Below are 23394 nucleotides of genomic sequence, written 5' to 3'. Positions count from 1 at the left end.
AGATAGTCCTAAAAGGGTTAGAAAATAATAAAGCCTCAGGTGCTGAATTGGTGTCTAAATTTCAAGTTCAACAATACAAGACTAGTTACATGTTTCAGGATGTTCAGTTCCTAGATATTGATCACATGGAAAACCAAACTGATTTTACAATTTCTCCTGAATTTGATGGAATCAAAGACTTTATAGGTGAGACAAAATCCACTGGACTGCGGTGGATTCCCATTCTAAATCCAGCTATTGACACGGAAAGGAAGAATTATTCAGTTCATTCTGACGCCTTAGAAGCAAATATTTACTTCACATGGCCCAATGCCTCGTACGTTAGTGAAGAAACAGATTATTTCGAGGACTATGAGAGACTTGGCAATAAATCAGTGATGCTTGGCTATGTAAGTGCTTTTAGAGATTCTTAGAACCTAAAAAGAAAACTGTATTGATAACCTTGAGACTATATTGGTAGCAACGGTGCGTCATTTGGAGTTCTTATTTTTACTGTTTCGCCGAACTTAATTATAATCAATTTATTTTATTTAAATTTAAAACAGGCATAAGCGCACTTTCACGGCTATAACATTCATATTGACTGTAACGCCAAATGTAAACCCTATTGTTATTATAACATTTCATTTCAGTGAAACAGAAAAAAATTGAAAGAATGAGATTTATAAAATTGGTATGTTTAATATTGGCGTTAGTACATTATTTCACAGGATACTGACTGGGGCTTGTGGGAGGGGGTATTTTTTTTTGTTCCAATTATGTAACCTGAAAAGATTATAATTGATTATAATCAAACCCTTCCACCTGGGCATAACGTTGTTCAGTCAGGGTTGAAATTGCTGTAGAACTTTCCTCAGATCTTAGCTTATATGGAATGTTATGCAAAATAATTTACAGGTCTTTCGAGTATTTTAAAAATATTTTGAATATCTAGGTCGTCAATATGGAAAGAACGGCTCCTAATATAGGAGAAAACAGAAAAGAAAGAGAAAAAGAAAACAAAAATCATAACACTGTCAGTTGTGCATCAGGTATCACTAATAGGGTTTTCCATTTTAGATATGTCTGTCCGGTCAACGCGTCTGCAGCCACTTCAGCGCACGATACTTTTAATTTGCTGGATTAAGAAAAACATCTATTAGCCCATTAAAATTAAAAATGCGAATGATATAAAATCTAAATATACTAATGAAGTATGAAAAAATTAACAAATGTTTATCCATTCTTAGGTTTGGCCACTTGGCAAAGCAGCTTTTCCAAATTTTCTTGACGAAGCGGCACAACAATGGTGGTATGATGAAATTCAGAAATGGAAAAGGGAATCAATTGATTTTCATGGCCTCTGGATTGTAAGTACCGCATTTCTTCACTTTTTGTAAGGATTGGACAGTATATTGAAATTCAAATCACTGGATTCACGAAACGGATTTGGATTGGAATCGGAAAATTTTTGATTCTTGAAACAATTCCACAGTAAAATGCAGCTGTTTAAAAAAAATTGCATCATTTTGTTATTTAAACAAAACTTTTGGTTGAACTCTCCCAGCCTTGATCATTAAATCTGTACAGAGTGCTTAGATTTTAGAGCTATTTTATGTAGTGCTTAATCACCGATTAACTAATAATAAGCAAAATGTAAGTTTTGTTGTATTGACGAATCAGCTATGCTAAAGAGCAAGAAATTATTGTGGGATTTTTATCTTCTGTACAGTCGTATAAAAAAATTTATGCCATAGTAGAACTTGGAATTCTTTCTTTTTTTTATTTTTGTCATTTTATCGAATTGGAAAGGTTCCTTTTGAGTTAAAAAAAAAAAATACACTTAGATTGTCAAACCTTAGCGTAAAATGCGAAGCTCAGGGAGGGCGTAGTCATAATGTACAGCGTGGTTTTCAGTTTTAATTTCATATTTTGTATTGTTTCAAAAAAAAAATAATAATTGGACAAAATAATCACACATAGCCTTCTTTCAGTCCTTCCTGTGTGCAGTCTACCTAGGATTTAGACGACACCAACCAAAAATAACTGATCGAATAGACCGAAAAAGAGTTGACCGAATTAGGATTATGTTAAATAAATTTTTGCATCGCTTCGTTATTTTCTTGTATCTCCTAATTTATTTATTTTCTTTTGATTTATTTTTTTTAGGATATGAATGAACCTGCAAATTTTGATACAAATAAAATCAGACCTTGGAATTGGCAAGCTCAAAGACCGGATGAACTTGATTGGAATCTAAATTGTCCCATAAATGAATGGGACGATCCTCCATATGTAACAAGTATGTTGGTCATGAACGTTTGCCCTTCTAAGATTATATAGAGATTCTTTTTATTTGAGTTAATTCTATAAATAGTAGACATTTTATTCGGTTATATATGCACCTTGCACATATACAGGGACCAATTTCCATCGCCCTTTCAAATATCATCCGATTTTATAGTTTTCGGTACTATTTCTTAATAAGTTCGTGGTAATCCCCCTTCTTGCTAGTTCGATAGTATGGCTCATCTTTTCTCGGAATATTGATCTCTCACAAACTAAATGTCTGCATACTTTCGAGGTCATTCTGCTATCAGTGTTACGAGAAGTATTTAAACGAGCTAGAGGAGAAGGTTTGCCTTCTGTTTCTTTTTCGACAGCCCTCCCAACACACCATTAAAGTTTCCGCTTAATACCCTATACTGTTCCTTAGATGTAGCCGTTGTGTCCTTTTGACACACCTCCTGCAAATAGTGTGTTTTGATTTTGCTTTACATCCCCTGCAATATTTTCTAAAAATGTCACGTTAATACCCTTTGCCTGTTTACTACTGCTACTACTACAAACAACTCACAGAAACACCAAGCCACCTGAGGGCAACACAACTACGCACGCTCCTCCTCCATCCCAATCTATTCAAAGCCTCCCTATTTACACCTTACCAGGAAGTTCCCGTTTCCCTCAAATCTTTCCTAACAGTATTCTCACACCTTAACGGAGGACGACTTGATATTCTTTTAGCCCTAGACGATTGGCCGAAAAGGACAATCTTAGGCAATATGTCATCCTTCATCTGCAAAACATGCCCTAACCCTAGAAAGCAGGACGGAACCCCGCATTGTGTACCACCTATTGTTTGAGATGCGATCTGTCAGTCAAGTACCTAAGACAATCCGTAGACAGTTTCTCTGGAAAAAATCTAGAAAATCTTATCCGTTTTACCGAGTGCCCATGCTTCAGAACCATACTTGACCATTGTAGCTTCCAATATTATAGTTTTGGTTCGCAGACTTGTCTTTTTATTCTTCCAAGCTTTTTTCAACTATTGAAAATACCCTGGGCCTTGGCTATTCTACTTTTAACATCTTCACTGTATCCGCCGTCTTTGCTAATAATACTACCATTGTAAGTGAAACTGTCCACTTGATGGATTTGTTCGATACCCAGCGTCATCTATTTGTCTTCACTTATTCCGAACCTTAGCGACTTATTCTTCTTAACACTAGTTTTAAAACGTATTCTTGCACTCTGAACTCACAAAACTTCTAAAAGTTCCTTCATTTTGCTCGCATTTTCATCTAGGATGCTTAAATCATCAGCATAATCTAAGTCCAGGAAAGTTTTACTTTCCTATTTGATTATGCGTATTCTCATTACCGTTGCTGTGCTCCTTAACACAAATTCCATCAAAATGATCCACATAAATGAGGATAGAAAACATTCCTGCTTAACTCCTGATTTAATACGAAACCAGCTACTAACCTCATTTTTTCATTTCAAGCACACTTCCTAACCTCAACAGTGTTATTCTCGTACATAGCACTAGTCACTTTAATGCCTTTGTCTGGTATCAGAGGCAAAACTATACCCCTGGCCCTCCCCTTTAAACCTTGTTCCTCCCTCCATGGCCCGACCCCCCCCCCCTCCTCCCCCCAAAAAACAACAACAACAACTTATTAACGATATTTTATTCCAAAAGTCATGGGAATTCAGGTTAATTTGATTAGCTCAATCCAAAATTATTTAAGACACCTATATTCTTAACTACAAACAAGAGTTTGGCTACTGCCCGTTTCCTTAGTGGTAAAAGCATGAGGCCTACTGCGTATTTGGCGCTTTACTAAAACGAATTATATCACAAATATTTTCTTTTGTACTTATTACAACACTGAAGATAAATGAAAATTGCAATGAAACCAGGCCAGGATTTACCAATAGGCCTAATAGGTCCTGCGGTTTTCACTATGCCCAAGGTTTCGGGGATTTCCCCGAAATTCTTGTAAAAACGAAGCGGCAAAAACGCTTGGGCCTAGAAGCGTCTATGCTTTAGATGGCCCTGGGTGAAACAAAATCTTGAGCTGGTGAGCTTTCAGCAATTAATATAGTAAAAAAGTATAATATAAATATAATAATTATAAATATAAAAATATAATATAATAATAATAACAAAGTATATCAAATATTCAGTTTAATTTTATTAGTTCTTGCCAAAGTTGTTAATTTATTTTGAAATAAAAAATTATTTGAAATAGGAAATTTTGAAGAACTTAAAACTTTAGCAATAAAAAACAAACAGAAATTGATTAAAAAAAACTGTTAAAGTTAATTTTATAAGTTTATTTTTAAAATTGATTAAAATAAATCTCCCAAAAAGAAGCTTTTCAAGAAAAGTAAAGACCATATTAAAATTAAGATCAGAAGAAATAGAAACCTACAATAACTCAAACTCAAAACGACCAGAAATTACTATTAAAGAATAAATGAAATCGAAAACGAACAGAAATTAAATAAACAATCATAGTAAAATAGCATACAAAAGGTAATAATATATGAATAAATAAATCTTAAAATGAGTAAAGCTTAAATTGGATATGCAAATAAAACATAAAACGAAGAAAAATATTTTGCTTTTTAAGCGTAAATGAAACCCAAAACGAACATAAATTAAATAAACAATCATAACAAAGAAACATACAATAGGTACTAATGTAATTGAACAAATAAATCTTAAAACGAGCGAAACTTAAATTGAATATGCAAATAAAGCTTGAAACGAACCACAATCACTACAAACAAGAGTTTGAGTTTTGCCTCCTTCTTTCACTGTAAAAATGTAAAACCTACTGCGTCATTGGTGCTTTAATGAAAACGAATTATATTGTAAATGTTTTCTTTTGTAGTTATTACAACATTGAAAACAAACATAGAAATTACAGTGAAATTAAATTTTGAACTGATGACCTGTCAGCGATTAAAATTATTATGCATCAAATATTCAATTAAATTTTATTAGTTCATTCCAAGACTATTCAAGGCAAATTTAGTTTCAAGAGTTTGGATACTGCCACCTTCCCTAACTGTAATAGTCTAAAGCCTGCTGGTCTAAAGCCTGCTAGTCTAAAGTTTGCTATAATTTCCTCGAGGGGAGCCATTCATCAAGGTCTCCCTGCAGAACATTACCCATCACCTTGCTCGGTGTTTAGCTTAGCGATGTTTACACCCTTTTTCCAGTTTAAGGTGAGCTGACAGATTTTCCATGCTACCTTGGACGGAGGGTCAAGCTTCGCGTCTTAGAACGCTACCACCCCCGCAGAAATTACCAGGCTTAGCTTGCCCTTGCTCCCTTGCTTGCCCTTGCTGGAGTCAACAATAGGCTTCAGGAAGGTCATAAGCTTAGCCTTTTCGGAGACCTTTTCCCTTTAACTAGCTATTTCCCCTTTTCCCTTTAACAGATTTTTTATAGAAACAATGGGCAGCTTATATAACTTACAATACTTGCTCCCCGGTGGTATAGTTATTTTACTTTTAGACTATTTTGAACAAGATGACTATTTAAAAACTTTGATCAGGTATCTTTGGAGAGAGGGCAGCTAAAAAGGAAATTGGAGGGGAACTGGTTGCCCTTCAACCACTTTTTAATATCCTACTCAAAATGCTCTGAAAGTGGAAACTTAATACCCTTAGCTGTTCTGGAGAAATTGTAGATACACAATTTCACAATTTCTCTCTTTTTGATAAACATCATCTTTTGAATTAGTTTAATATGCTCCTCAACATTCTTTAAAGTTTCACCTTAACACACTTAGCCTTTTTGAACAAACATAAAATTAAACATCCCCCCTTCTTCTAATGATAATTCATGCATGTAATGAAGGGCAAGCGCATAATTCACAATCATTAACCTGGGGGTTACGGGGGGCATTGCGTCCCCAAAGACATATTTACTAGACGTTTTGTCTGCTTTGAACAAAACCGCTTTTTCAAAATTTTTACCAGTGTTAAAGGAAGAAATTATTTAAAGGGGCGCTGGTTGCCCTCTGATAGATTTTTAATCCCCCTTAAAAGCCCCAAAAATTTTCATTTTATTACCATCAGCCGTTCCTTACATATTGATTATATGTCCTTCTGAAAACGAGCAAAAACACAGTGTATTTTATTGTGTTTGGCATCCCTATTGAAAGCTGTGGGGAGGGGGATTTATCATCCCCATAGGCATGGTTATTTGAGCCCTAGACTATTTTGAGCCAAATTTCTATTTCAAAATTTTGTGTCAATCCATTTGGAGTTTCACAGCTAAAACGGGCATGGGAGGGGAATGGCAGCCCTCCAGCCCCTTTTCCACATGAAAGTTTTAACTTAAGGCCCTCAGCTGCTCTTAAAATATTGCAGATCCTTCTTTTTGGTAAACTGGATACGCATGGTGTCTTTTGATTGAGTACAAGATACCCCTCAACATTCTCCAAAGTTTTAACTTCAGGCCCTTTACCTTTTCTGATGAACCCAGGATCAAATATTCCCTCTTTTCCTAATGATTAATCGTGCATTTAAACAATGGGCTAATTGAATAATTTACAATCCTTGTCCCGGGACTCTGAGGGGCATCGTATCCCTGGAAGCATAGTTATTAGACTTTTTGACTAGTTTGAACCAAATGACAAACTCACAATTATGTCCAGTATTGAGCAGAGGTGGTCTCTGTCCATTGAACTTTTTAGTTCTAAATGGATATCCCCAAATTGTGATCGGATTTTTTGGGAGGGGGAGGCGTAGAGGGCCGGTTGCCCTTTGAACTCTTAAAAAGGGAACAAGAACGTTCGATTTCAAATTGAATGTACCATCCGAAATTTACACAACTATTCCTGCCATAACTTACTGCTCATGCCCCGCGGGCTCTGGGGCTTCTTTCATCCCCATTTTTATTGCTGTTTTGACCTTTTCTACTATTTTGAACAAAATGACTATCTCATAATTTTGATCGGATGCATTTTGGGAAAAAAGGGCATGGGGGGTGCTAGTTCCCTTCAGTCACTTTTGAGCCTTAAAAAATGCACTAGGGCTTCTAATATCCATCGAATGAACCCCCTCCGAAGTTTATACAACAACCTTTTCTATATAAAGTGGCTTTGAGAAAAAATTTAATAATGTAATGAAGCCATATGACTCTTTATTTTAGGCAATATTATAGTATAATATAAGTGGTTAAAGCACTGAAATGAGACTTCTCATTTTCGTGTAGAAGTTCAACAAAATAAAGTTACATGACTCGGAGTGTCGAGCGAAAATTGGCTGTGGAGTAAAAATATAATTTTTAGACGCATAGCAAAATGTACTTTAACTTACAAAATATAAGTTCTAGGCTCGGTAGATCATTGCCAAATTATAATGTTCTTTCTATCTTCTTTCTATTAATAAAATTTATTAATTAAGCTACTCAAACTTTTATTTACATTTCAACCAAAGGTGTTTAAGAGGGCCATTATTCAAAAGGGGACGTAAATTACTTGTCCTCGTTAAATTTCTACTTTCAATCGGGTGGGCTTACCTTTTTTCAGGAGAATTCAGGCTTGGTAATATATATATTGTTTTTGTGAAATTTTATGTATAAATCAGTTATACAACATAATAAGGGAATCCACCCAAGTAGCTTATCATTGGGTTTGGAAAGTTTGATCAACATTACTTAAAAAACAAAGGAAAAAAATTTGATAGTGGGAAAACAGATAAGGGAAGGTATGGTAACGGTAAGGATTGTGTTGTATTGAAAATGCAAAATTAGAATACCCAAGCATTTTTGGCAGTTTTAATTTTTTTGAAGAAGTGATATTTTGAACCAAGATTGGGATGCTAAAAGTCATGGTAATGATGGTTGTTATATGACCCTGAAGCGTGGCCAATTGAAGATATTCTAGATTTTTAGCGAGGAAATTGTTGAAGGTTGGTTTTAATTCTTGTTTGAATGACCACTATCAACCAATAGACTGTACAAAATTTTTATCGGATCCCCCTTTCGAGGGCTAAATGAAAGAAATGTCATGATAGTTAGGTTGCAAGTTCCTCTTGAAGGTTAACATGTAAAAAAAATGGGCTTTTTATAATCAATCTGAACCACACGAAATGCAGAGCATCCTTACATAAGATAAGAAAGGTTCATAAGAAAGTATTTAAAGAAGATATGGAACTTCTAGTGAAGGATTAAAGACTTAAGCTCTCAAAACATCGGGATCACGGAGGATCCGGAGACCACAGTGTTGGCCTGAGGCTGAGTGGTACTAAGATGAGTTTTCAGCCGCAAAAATTAGGCTTAACTAAATTTGTTGTTCTGATGTTTGTAGATTCTGAAACCCTACCCTTTAGCTTCCCATACTCTTTACCTAGCAATTTTATCACATTAAGCTGATAGCTCGTTAATACCTACAACAATAGGTAGTGAAACTTCCTTTTTAGTCGTATTATGTCACATCGAGTCACTTTGCTGCACCAACTCTAATTTAATGTACTTTTTTTACTTTTTTTTTAGTAAGGTAGAACAGTCCTAGCACATCCCCTAGTTTAAAACACGGGTTTATCCTATTTTTCTTTACGTGAGCTTCACGTAATCTCGCAGTAATGAAGTTTGAGGCCACGCCTTAGAAAGAAGAAGGAAGCTATAATTTGTAAATTGTATATGTCAGCCGTCCAATCCCTTCAATGTTTACATAGTTATCTATTTATTTTCCTAAATCTCCTTTTACTAACATTCTCTTAAGTTTATCAACTAATATATATATATATATATATATATATATATATATATATATATATATATATATATATATATATATATATATATATATATATATATATATATATATATATATATATATATATATATATATATTTCCTTTCATAAGTGTTGCGCGTATTCTTGTGTGTAACCCGTTTTGATCTGCTTTCAGAGGCTGCTCTCTGGACAAGTTGTGGCGAGGAAGATAATGCAACTCTCTGTAGTCGTCGTATGTCAGATAAGACTCTGTGCATGTTTGCTGTTCATGGTGACGGTGATAACATTCTTCGACATTATGACAGTCATAACCTTTACGGCTGGGCCCAAAGTCCAATTACGAAGAGGTGTTAAATATTTTTATTTATGATTATTCCAAGGAATAAGGATTGAACTTCAGTACTTCTTTCATTAATAACTGAGAGGTTACGATATCCAAAAAGGATAAAGATTTGAATCTAAATTAACCGGAATATTCCTGGATCATCCATAAAGAAAAAGAAAAAAGAAACTCTTAATGTAGTTTTTAAAAAAGGTTTGCAATACTAAAGCTCTATAAAGGCCTCTTGTCGATGAGATCTTACTAACACCGAGATTCAGCTTGTTCAAGTCCTTGCATTACCTTGTGCGAAGGATAATTTGTTGAAACATGTCTAAAAGTTGATGCTAATAATTGTGAATCAGCAGATGATAATTAATCCCCTATTCCTGAAGTAATGTTTGATTGGCCAGCCTTTGATGAATTCTAATCATCTAAACTTGAATTGTGACTGATTCCAGTTCTAAACTTTATCTAAACAGTTATTGCGAAAAGATTAGGATTTAAGTAATTCAAAAAATTTATATTAGCTGAATAGGTTATTGGTGTTAGTCAAATTATATTTGACAAATTTGCTTAATATTTTTCGGTGCTTATAAAAAAGCTCAATGACATAAGAACAAAATTATCAACATTTAAAATAAAAATATTAAATAAGTACTTGAACTAGTGCATTCTGTGTTAGTTTCCTGTTTAATTTTTGCGTCAAAAAGATTCATCAAACTGGGCAAGGAACATTTATTTATGATACAGAAATTCCAAGCACAAACTACAAGTATTTACAACTCGCTAGCAACCCAAGCCACCTTAGGTCTACACAGGTACTCACGCTCCTCTTGCATCTCAATCCATTTCAAGCTTCCCTATTTACACCCTTCCAAGAAGTTTGAATTTCCCTTAAATCCTTCCTTACGATCTCCTGCCACCCAAGTCAAGTATGATCCGATTTTTGTTTGGTCCTAGATGGTTGGTCGAAAAGGGTAAGCTTTGGCGATTTATCATCCTTCATCCACAGAATATATCCCAGCCATCTCAACCTGTCTCTCATTATAGCCTTAGATATCGGGGTAGAAACACATTTTTCGTACAGCTTTCTGTTTGAAATCCGATCAGTCCCGCGGGTACCCAAAACAATCCATAGACAATTCCACTGGAAATATTTTATAAATTCCCCTCTTTCTTTCGGAGCTTCCTCGTTTCATATCCATGCTTTACCACTGTTATCAGTGTAGCTTCCAATATTCTAATGTTGGTTCGCTGATTTATCTCCCTATTCTTCCAAACTTTTTAAACTGTAAACAGAACACCCTGGGCCTTGGCTATTCTAGTTTTGTCATCTTCACTGCATCCACCAACCCAGGTAAGGGATGCAATCAACTTTATCGGTGTTCTAGTTACCTAACATCATCTCTTCATCTTCACTTACTCATTTACTCCATCTTCACTTAGCTCCTTTGTCTTCTTAACATTAATTTTTGAGCCTTAAATCTACACTTGATACTGCCTTTGATGTGCTTCTTGAGACAAAGCCCATCAAAATTACCCATTTGAATGGTGATAGAACGTAACCCTGCTTAACTCGTGATTCAATACGAAACTAGTTACTAACCTCATTTCCTACCATAGCCGCAGCAACGCTACACTCGTACACAGCACTAATAACTTTGATCCATTTGTCTGGTATACTATACAAGGGTACGACCTTTGCTAAATCTCTTCTATCAGCCGAATTAAATTCTTGCTCATAATCTATAGAACTGAGGACTTAAGTTTTTTGGTAACTCGGGCATTCCTCAATTGTTAATCTAAGACCGAAAATTGGGTCGACACATCTTGTACCCTTCCTAAAACCACACTGATATTCTCTTAAACCTTTATCTAAAACACCTCAAAGTCTAGGAAGTATCATCCGAAGTAACTTGCCATTTCCAAAAACCAGGCTAATGCCTCTATAATTACAAAACACACGCTTATCACCTTTTTTATAGAGGGGTTTAGTTAGAGTTTTCTTAAAATCGCTAGGTACTTCCTCTTTTTCAGAAATTATATGCTTAATCTTAAGAAACTTATTTCTGACCTCATAACCACCATATTTAAGAAACTCATTTACCGAACTATCAGCTCCTGGGGCCTTTTTTTATTGTTTAATCCTTTTAGTACTGTCGCTAATTCTTCCTCACACAATAAATCTCCCTTCACATCCAATGCGTCACAAACTTTTTCATTCCTTTTTATATCTTTTCCTGTAACTCTATCACGGTTTACCGTATTTTCAAAATGTTTTACTCAGATTTACTGCTCACTCTCAGTTTATTAACATGCCAGCACAATATTTCACTATTATGTCGTCTGGCTGCATCTTCCGTATCTTCGACAATTTTATCCTTGGCCACCGCTTCACCAGGGAAAAGCTACAGTATTTTATTGGGGATAAGAGGGGGTTCTATTGAAGTAGGTGCTATTCAAGCGGTAGCGAAGAAAAATAACTATTTAACAAACACGCTGCTTAGTGAATTTAAAAACATTACGTAGTACACTATAAACAATCAACACACATTAAACAATCATAAGGATAAGTGTTGGTGCTTGGCTTTTCACTAAAATTGTGAGCAATGAGCTACTGAAGACGACAGAAATATACCGTTTTTCTTGTGTAAATCAGGGTGTACACATTTCCAGAAGGAGTTACACTGAACATCGTTTTTATGTCTATAATTCCCTTCACAAGAAAAGCTCGGTCTCCTACCGCTTATACGTGAACACAAAATTTCTAAATTGTGAGAAAAATGCACATATTTTGTTTAAATTCATTTTATTTTATTCTAAGCAGAGACTTCGAAAAACATGCTGATGCAGAGACAAATATTCAAGTAGCGCTGGCGTTGTGTCAAATGCGGCTAATTTAAGTAATTATTCTTAGCACAATTATGTTAATTCTTTTTTGGAGCTTGTTAAAAGAAATACTTACAAAATCGAAAATAATGAAACGTCAGCATAGTAGTGTAAATAAAGGCAGTTCTACATTTATGGGTTAGTAGCCAATGTGAATCCGAAACGTAAGGAATAGGACGTTATCAGCTCTTATTAGACATTTCAATTACATATAGTGGAAAGGGAGTTTCAATTAAATACTGGAAATAAAAATTAAAATAATTAAATGGTTCCTGGAGTGGCTCCCCCTCAACCAAATTCCATGACCAATTTAAAAACGATTTGATCTATCTAATTATAGTACAAATATCATTATAAAAAGTACTAAGTCTTATTTTCTTTTTCAATGATTTTTTTTTCATACAAGAAATTATATTTACTGACAGTGAATTTAATTTCCCGGAAAAAAAAGTATACAAAATGACTGTACACAGAATCACCTTCTTATTCTTCAATGATTCCATTTTTGCCCTATTTGCATCTGTAGAGACTGTAGTCCTTTCCAACTTTTAAAGTTTTCAGACAATAAAATCTAATGTTAAACTGATAGATTTCAATGGCGAAACCGAAAGCAAAGAACATTTTCAATTCTGCAATCAACTAGGCTAGGCTCATATTTTGGATGATAAAGTTTGAAAGGCAGTTTATTTTGAAAAATATTTATATGGAACATAGGCTATTATGAAGTGAAATGGATCCCTATTTTTCTTGTTTTCCTATTTTTTCGTATAAAAAACAAGCACGGATTAATTACAAAAAAAAATAACTGCTAAATTAAAGAGCAAATTTGCCACTTAAAACGAGCAACAGTTTTAAAGTTATTTAATAAATTATGTGTTTTTTTTTATTATTGGAGGGGCAACTGTCCCCCCCCCTCGGCGACACCACTGCACTTCACAACTCCTTAGTTCATACTTTAGTGCTATCTCCACTTCCTTTACGTTCTTTTTATATTCGAATGGTTTATCACTCAAATTATTCTTGTACAGGCCCCTCCTCCTCTCTATTAAGCGGATTATGGATTTTCATTAATATTCCTAGCTGTGTTCATAACTTTCCTCCCTAAGACCCCATCAGCGACTTGACAGGCTATTTTCCGAGAATTATTCCATCCAAGTTTTTTTCCTGTTGTTGCTCTCTTTCATTTTCAGGGTTTATAGATCTTAGATTTTTCTTGTTCATTATGTTTGGCCAATTATGTCTTAAAAATTGCCAATGTCAAATTCTACTCATTTGGCTATGTGGCAATGAAAAAGCTTTAAATTAATGCTAAATCATAGTTTTTAACGGTTTTAATCAGCTTCACTTGCTGTTGAGTCATCTATTTCCATATAAGCTAGTACAAATAAATATGTTTTTTTTCACTTTTCATTTACTTAAAAGTTCCAATCTGAATATTTTCATTTCAGAGACGCAAATAATGAAGGCACTGATTCTATAAAGATGCCAAATGTGTAAAATATTACTGGTAAAAATAAGTCTGTATGAGGAGAATTTATTTTATTACAGAGCAGCTGAAGATGCAACTGGGAGTAGGAGCCTTGTTATTACAAGGTCAACTTTCCCTAGCTCAGGCAAATATGCTGGACATTGGCTTGGTGATAATGCATCTATCTGGCCAGATATGCATCGTTCTATCATTGGTAAGAATGGGCTTTTTACCTCTGCTCCAACTGTACGCAGAAGCACGTTGAAAAACTTGCAACCCGTTCCTAAGAATTCAACGAAACTGATTCTTTATTGTGGTTTTCTACATCTTAGTGGACTTTCCAAACATTATTACAAAAATTTGAATCTTTATTTTTTTGTATTCTCCTTGTGTTCAAAAAGATCTCCTTCCTTTTAAACTATCTGAACCTCAGGCACTTGATTTTATAGCAGTTTTTTTGGCTATGTGTAAATAAACTGGCTATCTTAATGTTGGGGCGAATTCATAGCTACATATCTAAAAACTAGAACTTTACTGAAAACATAAACCCAAAAAGGAACAAGATGTTCTATTAGGAGTAGAAAACTCTATGACTAGTCTACACGAAGCTAAGATTTATTTTACAAGTCTCTTGATAATCTTTCATTGACCATGATATCGTTGACTTTTAGTATGCAATTGTAATTTTCTAATCTAAGAAATCCAAGCAAGCCAAGCTTTCAGTAAAGCACTATATTTCTAAATTTCTACAGATACTGGGAAATACCACGAGTCAGTTTATTTGACTTAGTTCTGTAGGCATATTTTACGTGATCAGCGAAGCAATAATTATTCCTCATTTTGGGTTTCAACTTGGCTCTTTTCTTCATAAACAAATAAGTAGAACAACAGGGAAATTTTTATACAAGACAGTGGAACGCAACTTTAAATGAATATTTCGACCCTATATCCAAGGGCCGTCCTCAGCAAAACAGACGAAGAGAATAAGAACACTATAAAAGAATCTTACATTAAAATTCAATCATTAAAACTGTTTAAAAAAAGTTTTAAAACAGCCCTAATATCATTACTTCAAGGAAGTTCAACCAGGACTCAGTCCTGGTTGAGTTGAATTTTAATGTAAGTTTCTTTTATAGTGTTTTTATTCTCTTCGTCTGTTTTGCTGAGGACGGCCCTTGGATATAGGGGCTAAATATTCATTTAAAGTTGCGTTCCACTGTCTTGTATAAAAATTTCCTGTTGTTCTACTTATTTGTTTATGATGGAAAGGCAGTGTGGTCTTTGTCACTATTTGCTCTTTTCTTCCATAAGAAAAGATTTGCTTTTATAAGTTAATATTTTTGTAAAACCAAAAAGTAGGAATAGATTCGTTTTATAATAGCTATTAACGCATGCAATGTCAGAAATTTTCAGTATCCAAGAAAAATGTGTCCTTTGCAAGTCTTCAACTTGTATTCTTAAACTAGTTTGTCGCAACTTGATTCTTCTGAGCGATTCCACGAATTGAAAAAAAAACTTACAGCTGCTCTATATTCAGCACATGTTATTCATTTATTACCTGACAAATGTGTTTAACTTGCTGGAGATTTTGTGTCATATGAGTTTTTTTGGGCAGAGGAAACTTAAGCATGAATATGTTTAAAATATTTTGGAAATAATCCTACACAAGGAAATTGTACTGTCCACACATTACATTTATTGGATTGAATAGAATTATAGGAAAGGCTTCAGCATAGTCCCTTCTGGTTTACTTTTAATAGATTACCAGGCTCGAAACGAGTACATAAGTGGGACTGAAACAATGGAATTCACAGAAATGTCTTAAGGGAAAAGTTTGATAAAAATTGCTGAAGTTAAAGGCTCTCCTGAAGCTATTTTAGGGAGTTCCCCTTTTTTGAAACGTGAACATGAATATTCATTGATCTTCTGTGTTTCAACCTTAAGGGCCAGACACACGTAGATTTTTTTCGTCACTAATTTCAGCAGCTCAGTGGACAAACGATAGCGGTTCAAAAACAGTGCCCTTCACTCGGAATTTCCAAAACAAAATATCATGGGTACCAATTGTCAACTGCAGTTTATCAATAGTTGCATGATTTGTATCAACTTATTACTTAGTTCTTTTACTATTATTATTTTTAATTTATTTTATTATTTCTCTTTTGGTTTATTATAAAACTCTTCAATTAAATATTGAATTCTTTAATTATTAAATTATGAACTTCTTTAATTGTTAAATATTTAATTATTATTCAGTTCTTTTGAAAGGCTTCAGCATAGTCCCTTCTGGTTTACTTTTAATAGATTACCAGGCTCGAAACGAGTACATAAGTGGGACTGAAACAATGGAATTCACAGAAATGTCTTAAGGGAAAAGTTTGATAAGAATTGCTGAAGTTAAAGGCTCTCCTGAAGCTATTTTAGGGAGTTCCCCTTTTTTGAAACGTGAACATGAATATTCATTGATCTTCTGTGTTTCAACCTTAAGGGCCAGACACACGTAGCTTTTTTTCATCACTAATTTCAACAGCTCAGTGGGCAAACGATAGCGATGCAAGAACAGTGCCCTTCACTCGGAATTTCCAAAACAAAATATCATGGGTACCAATTATCAATTGCAGTTTATCAATAGTTGCATGATTTGTATCAACTTATTACTTAGTTCTTTTACTATTATTATTTTTAATTTATTTTATTATTTCTCTTTTGGTTCATTATAAAACTCTTCAATTAAATATTGTATTCTTTAATTATTACATTATGAACTTCTTTAATTGTTAAATATTTAATTATTATTCATTTCTTTTGATTTTTCTTCTGAGCAGAGGGAAACAATTGAGAATATTTTTCTTATGATCTCGATGAAATTAAGCGTCGTTTTTGTAAATCGGCACCAAACACTCCAAAGCTTTTCAACTTGGAATAGCTGCCGTTTTTCTTTGGAATCCGGCGTCGCTTTGGTAAATCGGTGCTGAAAAATACGCGTGTTCGGTCCTTTTTCCCTAAAAGAAAGATCGACGATATCGAGTTGGAGGTAAATATTTTTATTAAGAATTTTCTAAAACATCTTAAGACAGATATTCCATTAGTTCCTTATTAACCATTGTCCTTTTCGTCAGGAATCATTGACATAACAGTCAAACAGTTCACTTTGCTAAATGGGGCCCGCTAAACTAGGACCCTCAGGCATCGATTTAAAATATTGCCTTATTTTTATTACTTAGATCATTATTTTACTTTAGAGTACTCTCCCGCCCCATGGTCTAGTAGCTAAATTAAGCAAACATAGTTTTCAATTCTTTGTATTTTTTTTTTCCGAACTTCTCCAGTGGCTATTCTAGCCATAATTCCACTTGCAGTGTGCTTTTTTCTATTTTCTCTCTTTTTTTCTTTTTTCCACCCGATTGACCTTCTTTTTTGCAAACCACAAGGAAGTATCTGTCGAAATCAGTACTGATTTGAGTGCAGTATACTCGTAACATGCTTAAACTAACTCTCTTAAAGTATTAACGCGGTATCTTTTTCCTGACTTGAAAAACAACTTTAATGAATTAATTTAAACTACTCAATCGCAGCTGTTACAGTCCAGTTAAGTGTTACCCTTTGCATGCTCCTAAATTCGAATATGTGCCTCAAATTTAAAAGTGAGGCTTATAAGCGGGAGTTTTGCAAAAACTTTAAATCTAGACTTAGCAATAAAATTTTCTTGAAATGTAGTTTTCCGACCTTTCATTTTTTTACGTGCATAATGTGAAATCATTACCGCACAAATAGAGCTAATAGTATAGGTTTTTATCAATCGAAACAACAAATACCAATCCTGAATCAGTTAGAAATAGTAATTTTTCCTATTAGCTGTTTCTTTTACTGTTTTTTAAGTTTTTGGTTACTTTGGGTCGTGTTTGGTTCTTTGCTAGATTGCAGCTATCACTGCAACTGTGATAGCCCCTACTCTGGAAACTACTAGCCCAGTAATAGCCTGCAATAAATTGACCCTTTACAGACTAAGCAGTCAAGTTCAGTTTTAGAAACATCATTATTTTGCGTTGCATGGAAACATATTTATTGGATTGAGAATATTTACCCAAGATCTATCATGTGCCTCTCTAAGTGTTGAGACACAACTGTTATGTATATTTCACAATACTTTTGCAGGAATGTTGGAATTTAATTTGTTTGGAATTCCGTATGTGGGTGCTGATATTTGCGGATTTTTCTTAAATGCAACAGAACCTTTGTGTAATAGATGGATGCAACTGGGAGCATTCTATCCTTTCTCAAGAAACCACAATACATATGAAGGTCGACCGATTCCTCAGGTAAGTTCTTCCCTTGTATGTAATTAATATAAATGTTGATTGTGTAGCCAGTTTCTTAAACATTTGCACAATTTGACTAGAACCTATAAATACACTCAGTGAAAGTGATGCAGTAGGACTGATAGATTACGGGAGGGGTAAAAACATTAAAATTCTTGTAAATTACGTTACGCATTTTCTGAATCCTCTATTATGCAAAAACAGGTGTATCTTAGAATTGAGCAAGTTACACATTTTGAAGTTTCACAGTCTTAGAAAAGACATAGCTCAATTCTGTAATTAAAACACCTTGAATGTTCATCTGCTTCCTTTGAAGTTATTGAGTAGCTCAGTGAAGCAGTAGAAAGCTCGAATCGTCTGAGGATTAAAAAATAAATGTGCTGATCCTCCTTTGAATTTTATAAATTGGACGAGCCTAGTTTAGTTATTTCAAAGAAACGAACAGGTCCTGTATGTTTTGAACCTTAAAATGCAGTATAATATTTAAAATCATGATTACTTAATACTTTACTTTCTAAAGCAGTTTTTGTCGTTAAGCCTTATTAAAACTGGGAAAAAATGTGGCTGTGCTGACAAAATAATTTCGTGAAAAATTTACTGGCATTATACTGAAACTTATAATCAGATCAGTCTTATGCAAAGGTGACCAAAATGCCTAGAAGTACAAAGCTGGAAAACTAGTAATTCAAGACACCCCGTTAAAAAGTTCCCTTGGCTATTATTTTTGAAAGTACAAAATAACAATTCTTAGAAATGTTGTAATGTAATATTGTAATTCCTTGTCAAAATTTAAGTAAAAAAAACTAAATACATTATTGCATTTTTCATCTTCTTTTACTAGATACTATGAAATTACATACAGGAAAAAGTCAATGGCTTTTTCTTAATTGGAATAGTAAGAGACGACATGGCTACAACCTGCGATTATGACGTCATTTGTCAACCTTGTACATGAAAAATCCAGTTTATCGTAAAAATTTGATTTTATTTTGAAAATAATTGTTTTAATTACAAAATATTTTTAACTGTATCAATTGCCTTTAAAATGAGCCATTAAACGGCTCTCTACAATGTTCCAGTGCCCCGCTATCTGAGGAAAAGAAAAAAACATAGATGCTGTCGATGCAGAATATCGTGGTTGCAGCCATTTTTCTGTTTTTCAAGCCAACAGATTTTCCTCGTTATTCAAGCCAAGGGACCGTAAGTTTCCTATAGCGCTTTCGGACAATGTGGTTCTAATAATATACTTCATGTTTTGATCTGACACTATTTTCAGGAGTTATGGGCTATCGCCCTTTTTAGTATTGGACGTGATCGTCTCTTACTAGGTTGCTAGCTACCGCTGCAACCCGGATTGCCAATCTATTTTATCTTCTTTGGGAAAAGCCACAGCCTTCTTTTCAAGCTCAAAATTTTTCAATCTTAATGGATTGAGTAGTATTTGTTGCTCAAATGTAAAAGCTTTTTACCTATTTTTTTATATAAAGAATGAATTTTTTTTAATATTGAAATGGAGAATGCACCCATGTTCTTTCTTTTACAATTTTTAGGCTCAAAATTAACTAAAATATGTGACTGAATCCTAATTAGGTTTCGTTTCATTTACACAAAGGGCTTAAATTGGGACAGGTCCAAAGCACAGGTCCAGTACTACACATACTTAAATACTATGGACCTTGGTTTAGTATTTCCTAGGTTGCAGCTGTCGTAGCGGCCTTGATTGCGAATTTGAGAACTGGATTTTGACAGTCTTATTAGAAAAATAGCTTGCAACAAGGATGAAATAAAAACAAGTTAATTAACGAGGCTGTAACTCATTAACTCACTTCACCCGCTATTACAATTAACTCGTTTTAATTACATCCTCCGTTGCAAGGAATCTTTGATACCTGTTTGATCGACTGTATATCAATACATATATGCACTGAATATGCTCCGGTACCATGCTATCTGGGAATGTGTTGAAGGTCGAGTCATTTGTCATAATCTAACCATCTTGAAATGTCCAGCCAAACTGTAGGGAACCTAAGAACCGTTGTTTTGGTTGGTTTGCTTGTAAAAATAAAGCTAACTGGAGTTAAACGCTTTAAGCATGATTCTCAAAATCAGTGCAACGGGGCCTTATTATCATGAATTTAGCAACGAAATACAGACAATATTCAAAATAATATTATTAAGCTTTAGTATGATGTCATATACGGTTGTTACTTACTGTTTATGACGCTATGTGACGAGGATTATACAAGCCAGTGAAAAATATAGACTAAAATACGAATGTTTCGGTCAAGACCTCCGCTTGACCGTCCTCAGTGTACGATAATAAAATAAAAATTACTAATAAAAATCCAAGGATACTATAAACAAAAAATTCAAACCTTAAAACAAAACACAACTAAAATTTGACGACCCTTCCCATGTAACGGTGAAAGGGCAACTGAATAAAAAAAAATAAAGTACTGAATGAAATTCAATTTTTCAATTTATACAGAGAATTTTTAAAAGCTAAACGCTATCCAGGTAAAACACCATCACAGATAAGGTGAGGTTGCAAAATGTGATTTTTTTTATTTTTTTTTAGTAAAAACGATCAGAATTAATTAGTTCATTATAAATGGGGCTTAAATAAGTTTCTCCAGTGTCTCTATTGAGAGCTACCTTTCGGTGAATGTACTTTTTATCTTAACTGCCTCCCTGAATACTTGCATGAGACCTTTAACAGGGGTAATAATCAAGGTGTTATCGAATAAAACGGAATGATGTGGGTTGTCGTACACATGTTCAGCCAAGGCAAAATCAAAAGAATCAGGCATCGTTGAGATCTTCATCTTTAAATGGATGTGGCAATAAAAGCTGAAAGTGCTGAAAACTGACATCTCTAGGCTAATACGTAAAACGTTCAAAAAATCAGCCAATGTCGTGTCACAATGTTGCCTGATGTTGAAATCTTCATCTTTTAAGGTTTACGTCAATAACAGTATAAACTACTGAAAACTGAGTTCTCTAGTATGGAAAGTGTTCAGAAATCAACATATGTCGTATCACCATGTTGTCAGAACTCCACTAAAGAAAATACTCTCCACAATATTTTTGTTGGAAGAAATCGATAAGGTTGAATAAAGATTTGTGCTCCTCTTACAGGTGGCAATTGGATAAGGTCGCCAAAGACGAAAATACTTACCTCAAAATACATCGTTATCGTTACTCTCAAGCTTTCTTAATATAGATAGACCGATAGATTTATTCACACGAAAGCGCTTATTAGGCCATGGTGATATACAAAAAACAACCAAAAAAATGCAACAACCAAACCTTAAACTGAAAAAAAAAACAACACTAAAACTGATTATTTAAGAAAATCATCACGATGCCTCATACTTACCCAGGCGTAATTTCCAATATTATTTATATCTAATTAATATCTATTTTTCAAAATTTCCAAAATCAAATGTATCCCCCCGACCCTTGGCTCCATCCGTGTGTTATATCGTCTTGTGTCCAGTTTTTGTCAAAAATTGGGAGGGGGATTATGCACGACAGAAAAATTTTAGCTCCGGGTTATTGCATAAGTGTTTTCGAAACTGCATATACTGATACGAATTGGAAGTAATATAACATTCAGAAGTGGTAAAAAACTTGATTATGGCAAAAAGTACATATATACAATATACATACATACAAATAAGGCGTTGAGTTGATAAAAGTGAATTAATAAATAACTATACAAAAAATTAGCTAATAATTTGTCTTTGACGACATTGAAACTCTGCACTTTGAGAAAATTCAAGAATTACAATTTGAGGTACATATTTTGTAAACTAAAAAAAAAGGCAGGATCTTATGTATCTCAAACAATACATGACTGATAAGTGACTTTTCTTTTCTCAGAACATTAAATATTTTGACATATGCAAGATTCGTAATAAGAATTTTAAAGTAGGTAATTTATTTGAGGGATAATGAGGGTCAATAAGTAAATCGTAAAATTTTAGGGATTTTTCGGGAGGCAGGGCAGTCCCCTGAACGTTCACTGAACATGTCCACCACTAACTGATAATTCAAAGATTAAATTGTGATTTACTTATGCACAACTTAATTCTCTTTTTTAGGATCCTGGATATTGGCCAGACACTGTAGGAATATCATCACAGAGAGCATTGAAAATAAGATATCGCTTCCTTCCCTACATTTACACCCTTTTCTACGAAGCTCATATTAAAGGTTCCACTGTTGTAAGACCCCTCTTTCATGAATTTCCTCGAGACCGTAGAGCCCTTACTATTGATACCCAATTTTTACTTGGGTCAGCTTTTCTTGTATCACCAATTTTAGTAGAAGACGCAATTTCAAGAGAAATCTATCTTCCTGATGAACTTTGGTACGATTTTCATAGCTATAAATTTGAACAGCTGACAGGTACCGATATAACAGTAGTTCCATTGGATAATTTCACTATTCCTTTACATTTACGGGGCGGGTGTATCTTCCCAGTTCAGGAATATTTTGGTAACAATACACAGCACACAAGACAGCAACCATTGGGGTTGGTCATAACCGTCGGAAGAGAAAGGACTGCTTTTGGGTCTTTGTATTGGGATAACGGTGACTCCTTGGATCCAATTGGCACTGAAGCATATCAGCTCATTGAATTTGAATTCAACGAAGATATGATAACAGGTAGCGTTATACATCAAGACATAACAGGTTCTGTACTTGAGGGACTTATGATTGAATCAGTTGAGATTTGGGGTTATGAATTTGAAGTAAGTGATGTTATTGTTAATGGTGAAAGTGACAATTTTACAATAGAAGGACCTGGTGATATTGAATTCTTGCAAATAAGCGGACTATCGATTGATCCAAAAGAAGATTTTACTATCGTATTAACACACAATAATTAGTTAAAGTTTGTTTTAACCCATCTATTGTTTCTTGAAACTGTATAAATAGAGGGCTCATAAATATAGTGAATTTATTTTAAATAAAATGCGATAATCAAACATCTGTTTAACGTTGTACTTTTTAGAACGTTCAGCAAGGTTTCGGAATAATTTGAACCCTGTACTAATTACTATTACCCTAGGATCAGTGTATGTTGAATTGTGGTAATCTTATGCCAAAAGTTTATTTAACTCAGATTAATGCTAAGCCTCTTCAAAAATTATGAAGAGTATGAAATCGCATGCTTTAGTTTCTTTTTTTAATAAGGCTTTGATTTCATTTTTCATTTCATTAATTGTATGATGACTAGATAATGAATCTAACCGTGTATATATTTCAAGACGCCAATTCTGCTCTCGACAGGATAGTCACTTCATCAAGTTTTTAATGATGGTAAATATTTTTGCCGGAAAGGCCAAAGCCATCTTCAGAGTAA

The 23394-nt window shown here is 34.1% G+C and overlaps 1 protein-coding gene across 1 annotated transcript; it reads left to right on the top strand.

Moving 5' to 3' along the window:
- Positions 1–23011, top strand: LOC148941199 (sucrase-isomaltase, intestinal-like). The gene is made up of 7 exons (XM_089104087.1): positions 1–389; positions 1230–1349; positions 2149–2281; positions 9198–9369; positions 13782–13915; positions 17857–18020; positions 22127–23011. The coding sequence occupies exons 1-7, from the start codon at positions 90–92 to the stop codon at positions 22916–22918; spliced, it is 1815 nt and encodes a 604-aa protein (XP_088960213.1). The 5' UTR covers positions 1–89; the 3' UTR covers positions 22919–23011.
- The last annotated feature ends 383 nt before the right edge of the window (positions 23012–23394 follow it).

Source organism: Artemia sp. Qi Xiang Cuo, chromosome 18 (genome assembly GCF_049724085.1).
Source record: "Artemia sp. Qi Xiang Cuo chromosome 18, ASM4972408v1, whole genome shotgun sequence".
Taxonomy (NCBI): Eukaryota; Metazoa; Arthropoda; class Branchiopoda; order Anostraca; family Artemiidae; genus Artemia; species Artemia sp. Qi Xiang Cuo.
Note: the sequence above shows the minus strand (reverse complement) of the source record. Positions and strands in the feature narration are given on the sequence as shown.

Coding starts and splice junctions, on each gene's coding strand:
- LOC148941199 (XM_089104087.1), top strand. CDS start 90: ATGTTTCAGGATGTTCAGTTCCTAGATATTGATCACATGGAAAACCAA. Junction 9,370..13,781: donor CAAAGTCCAATTACGAAGAG/GTGTTAAATATT, acceptor ATTTTATTACAG/AGCAGCTGAAGATGCAACTG. Junction 18,021..22,126: donor AAGGTCGACCGATTCCTCAG/GTAAGTTCTTCC, acceptor TCTCTTTTTTAG/GATCCTGGATATTGGCCAGA.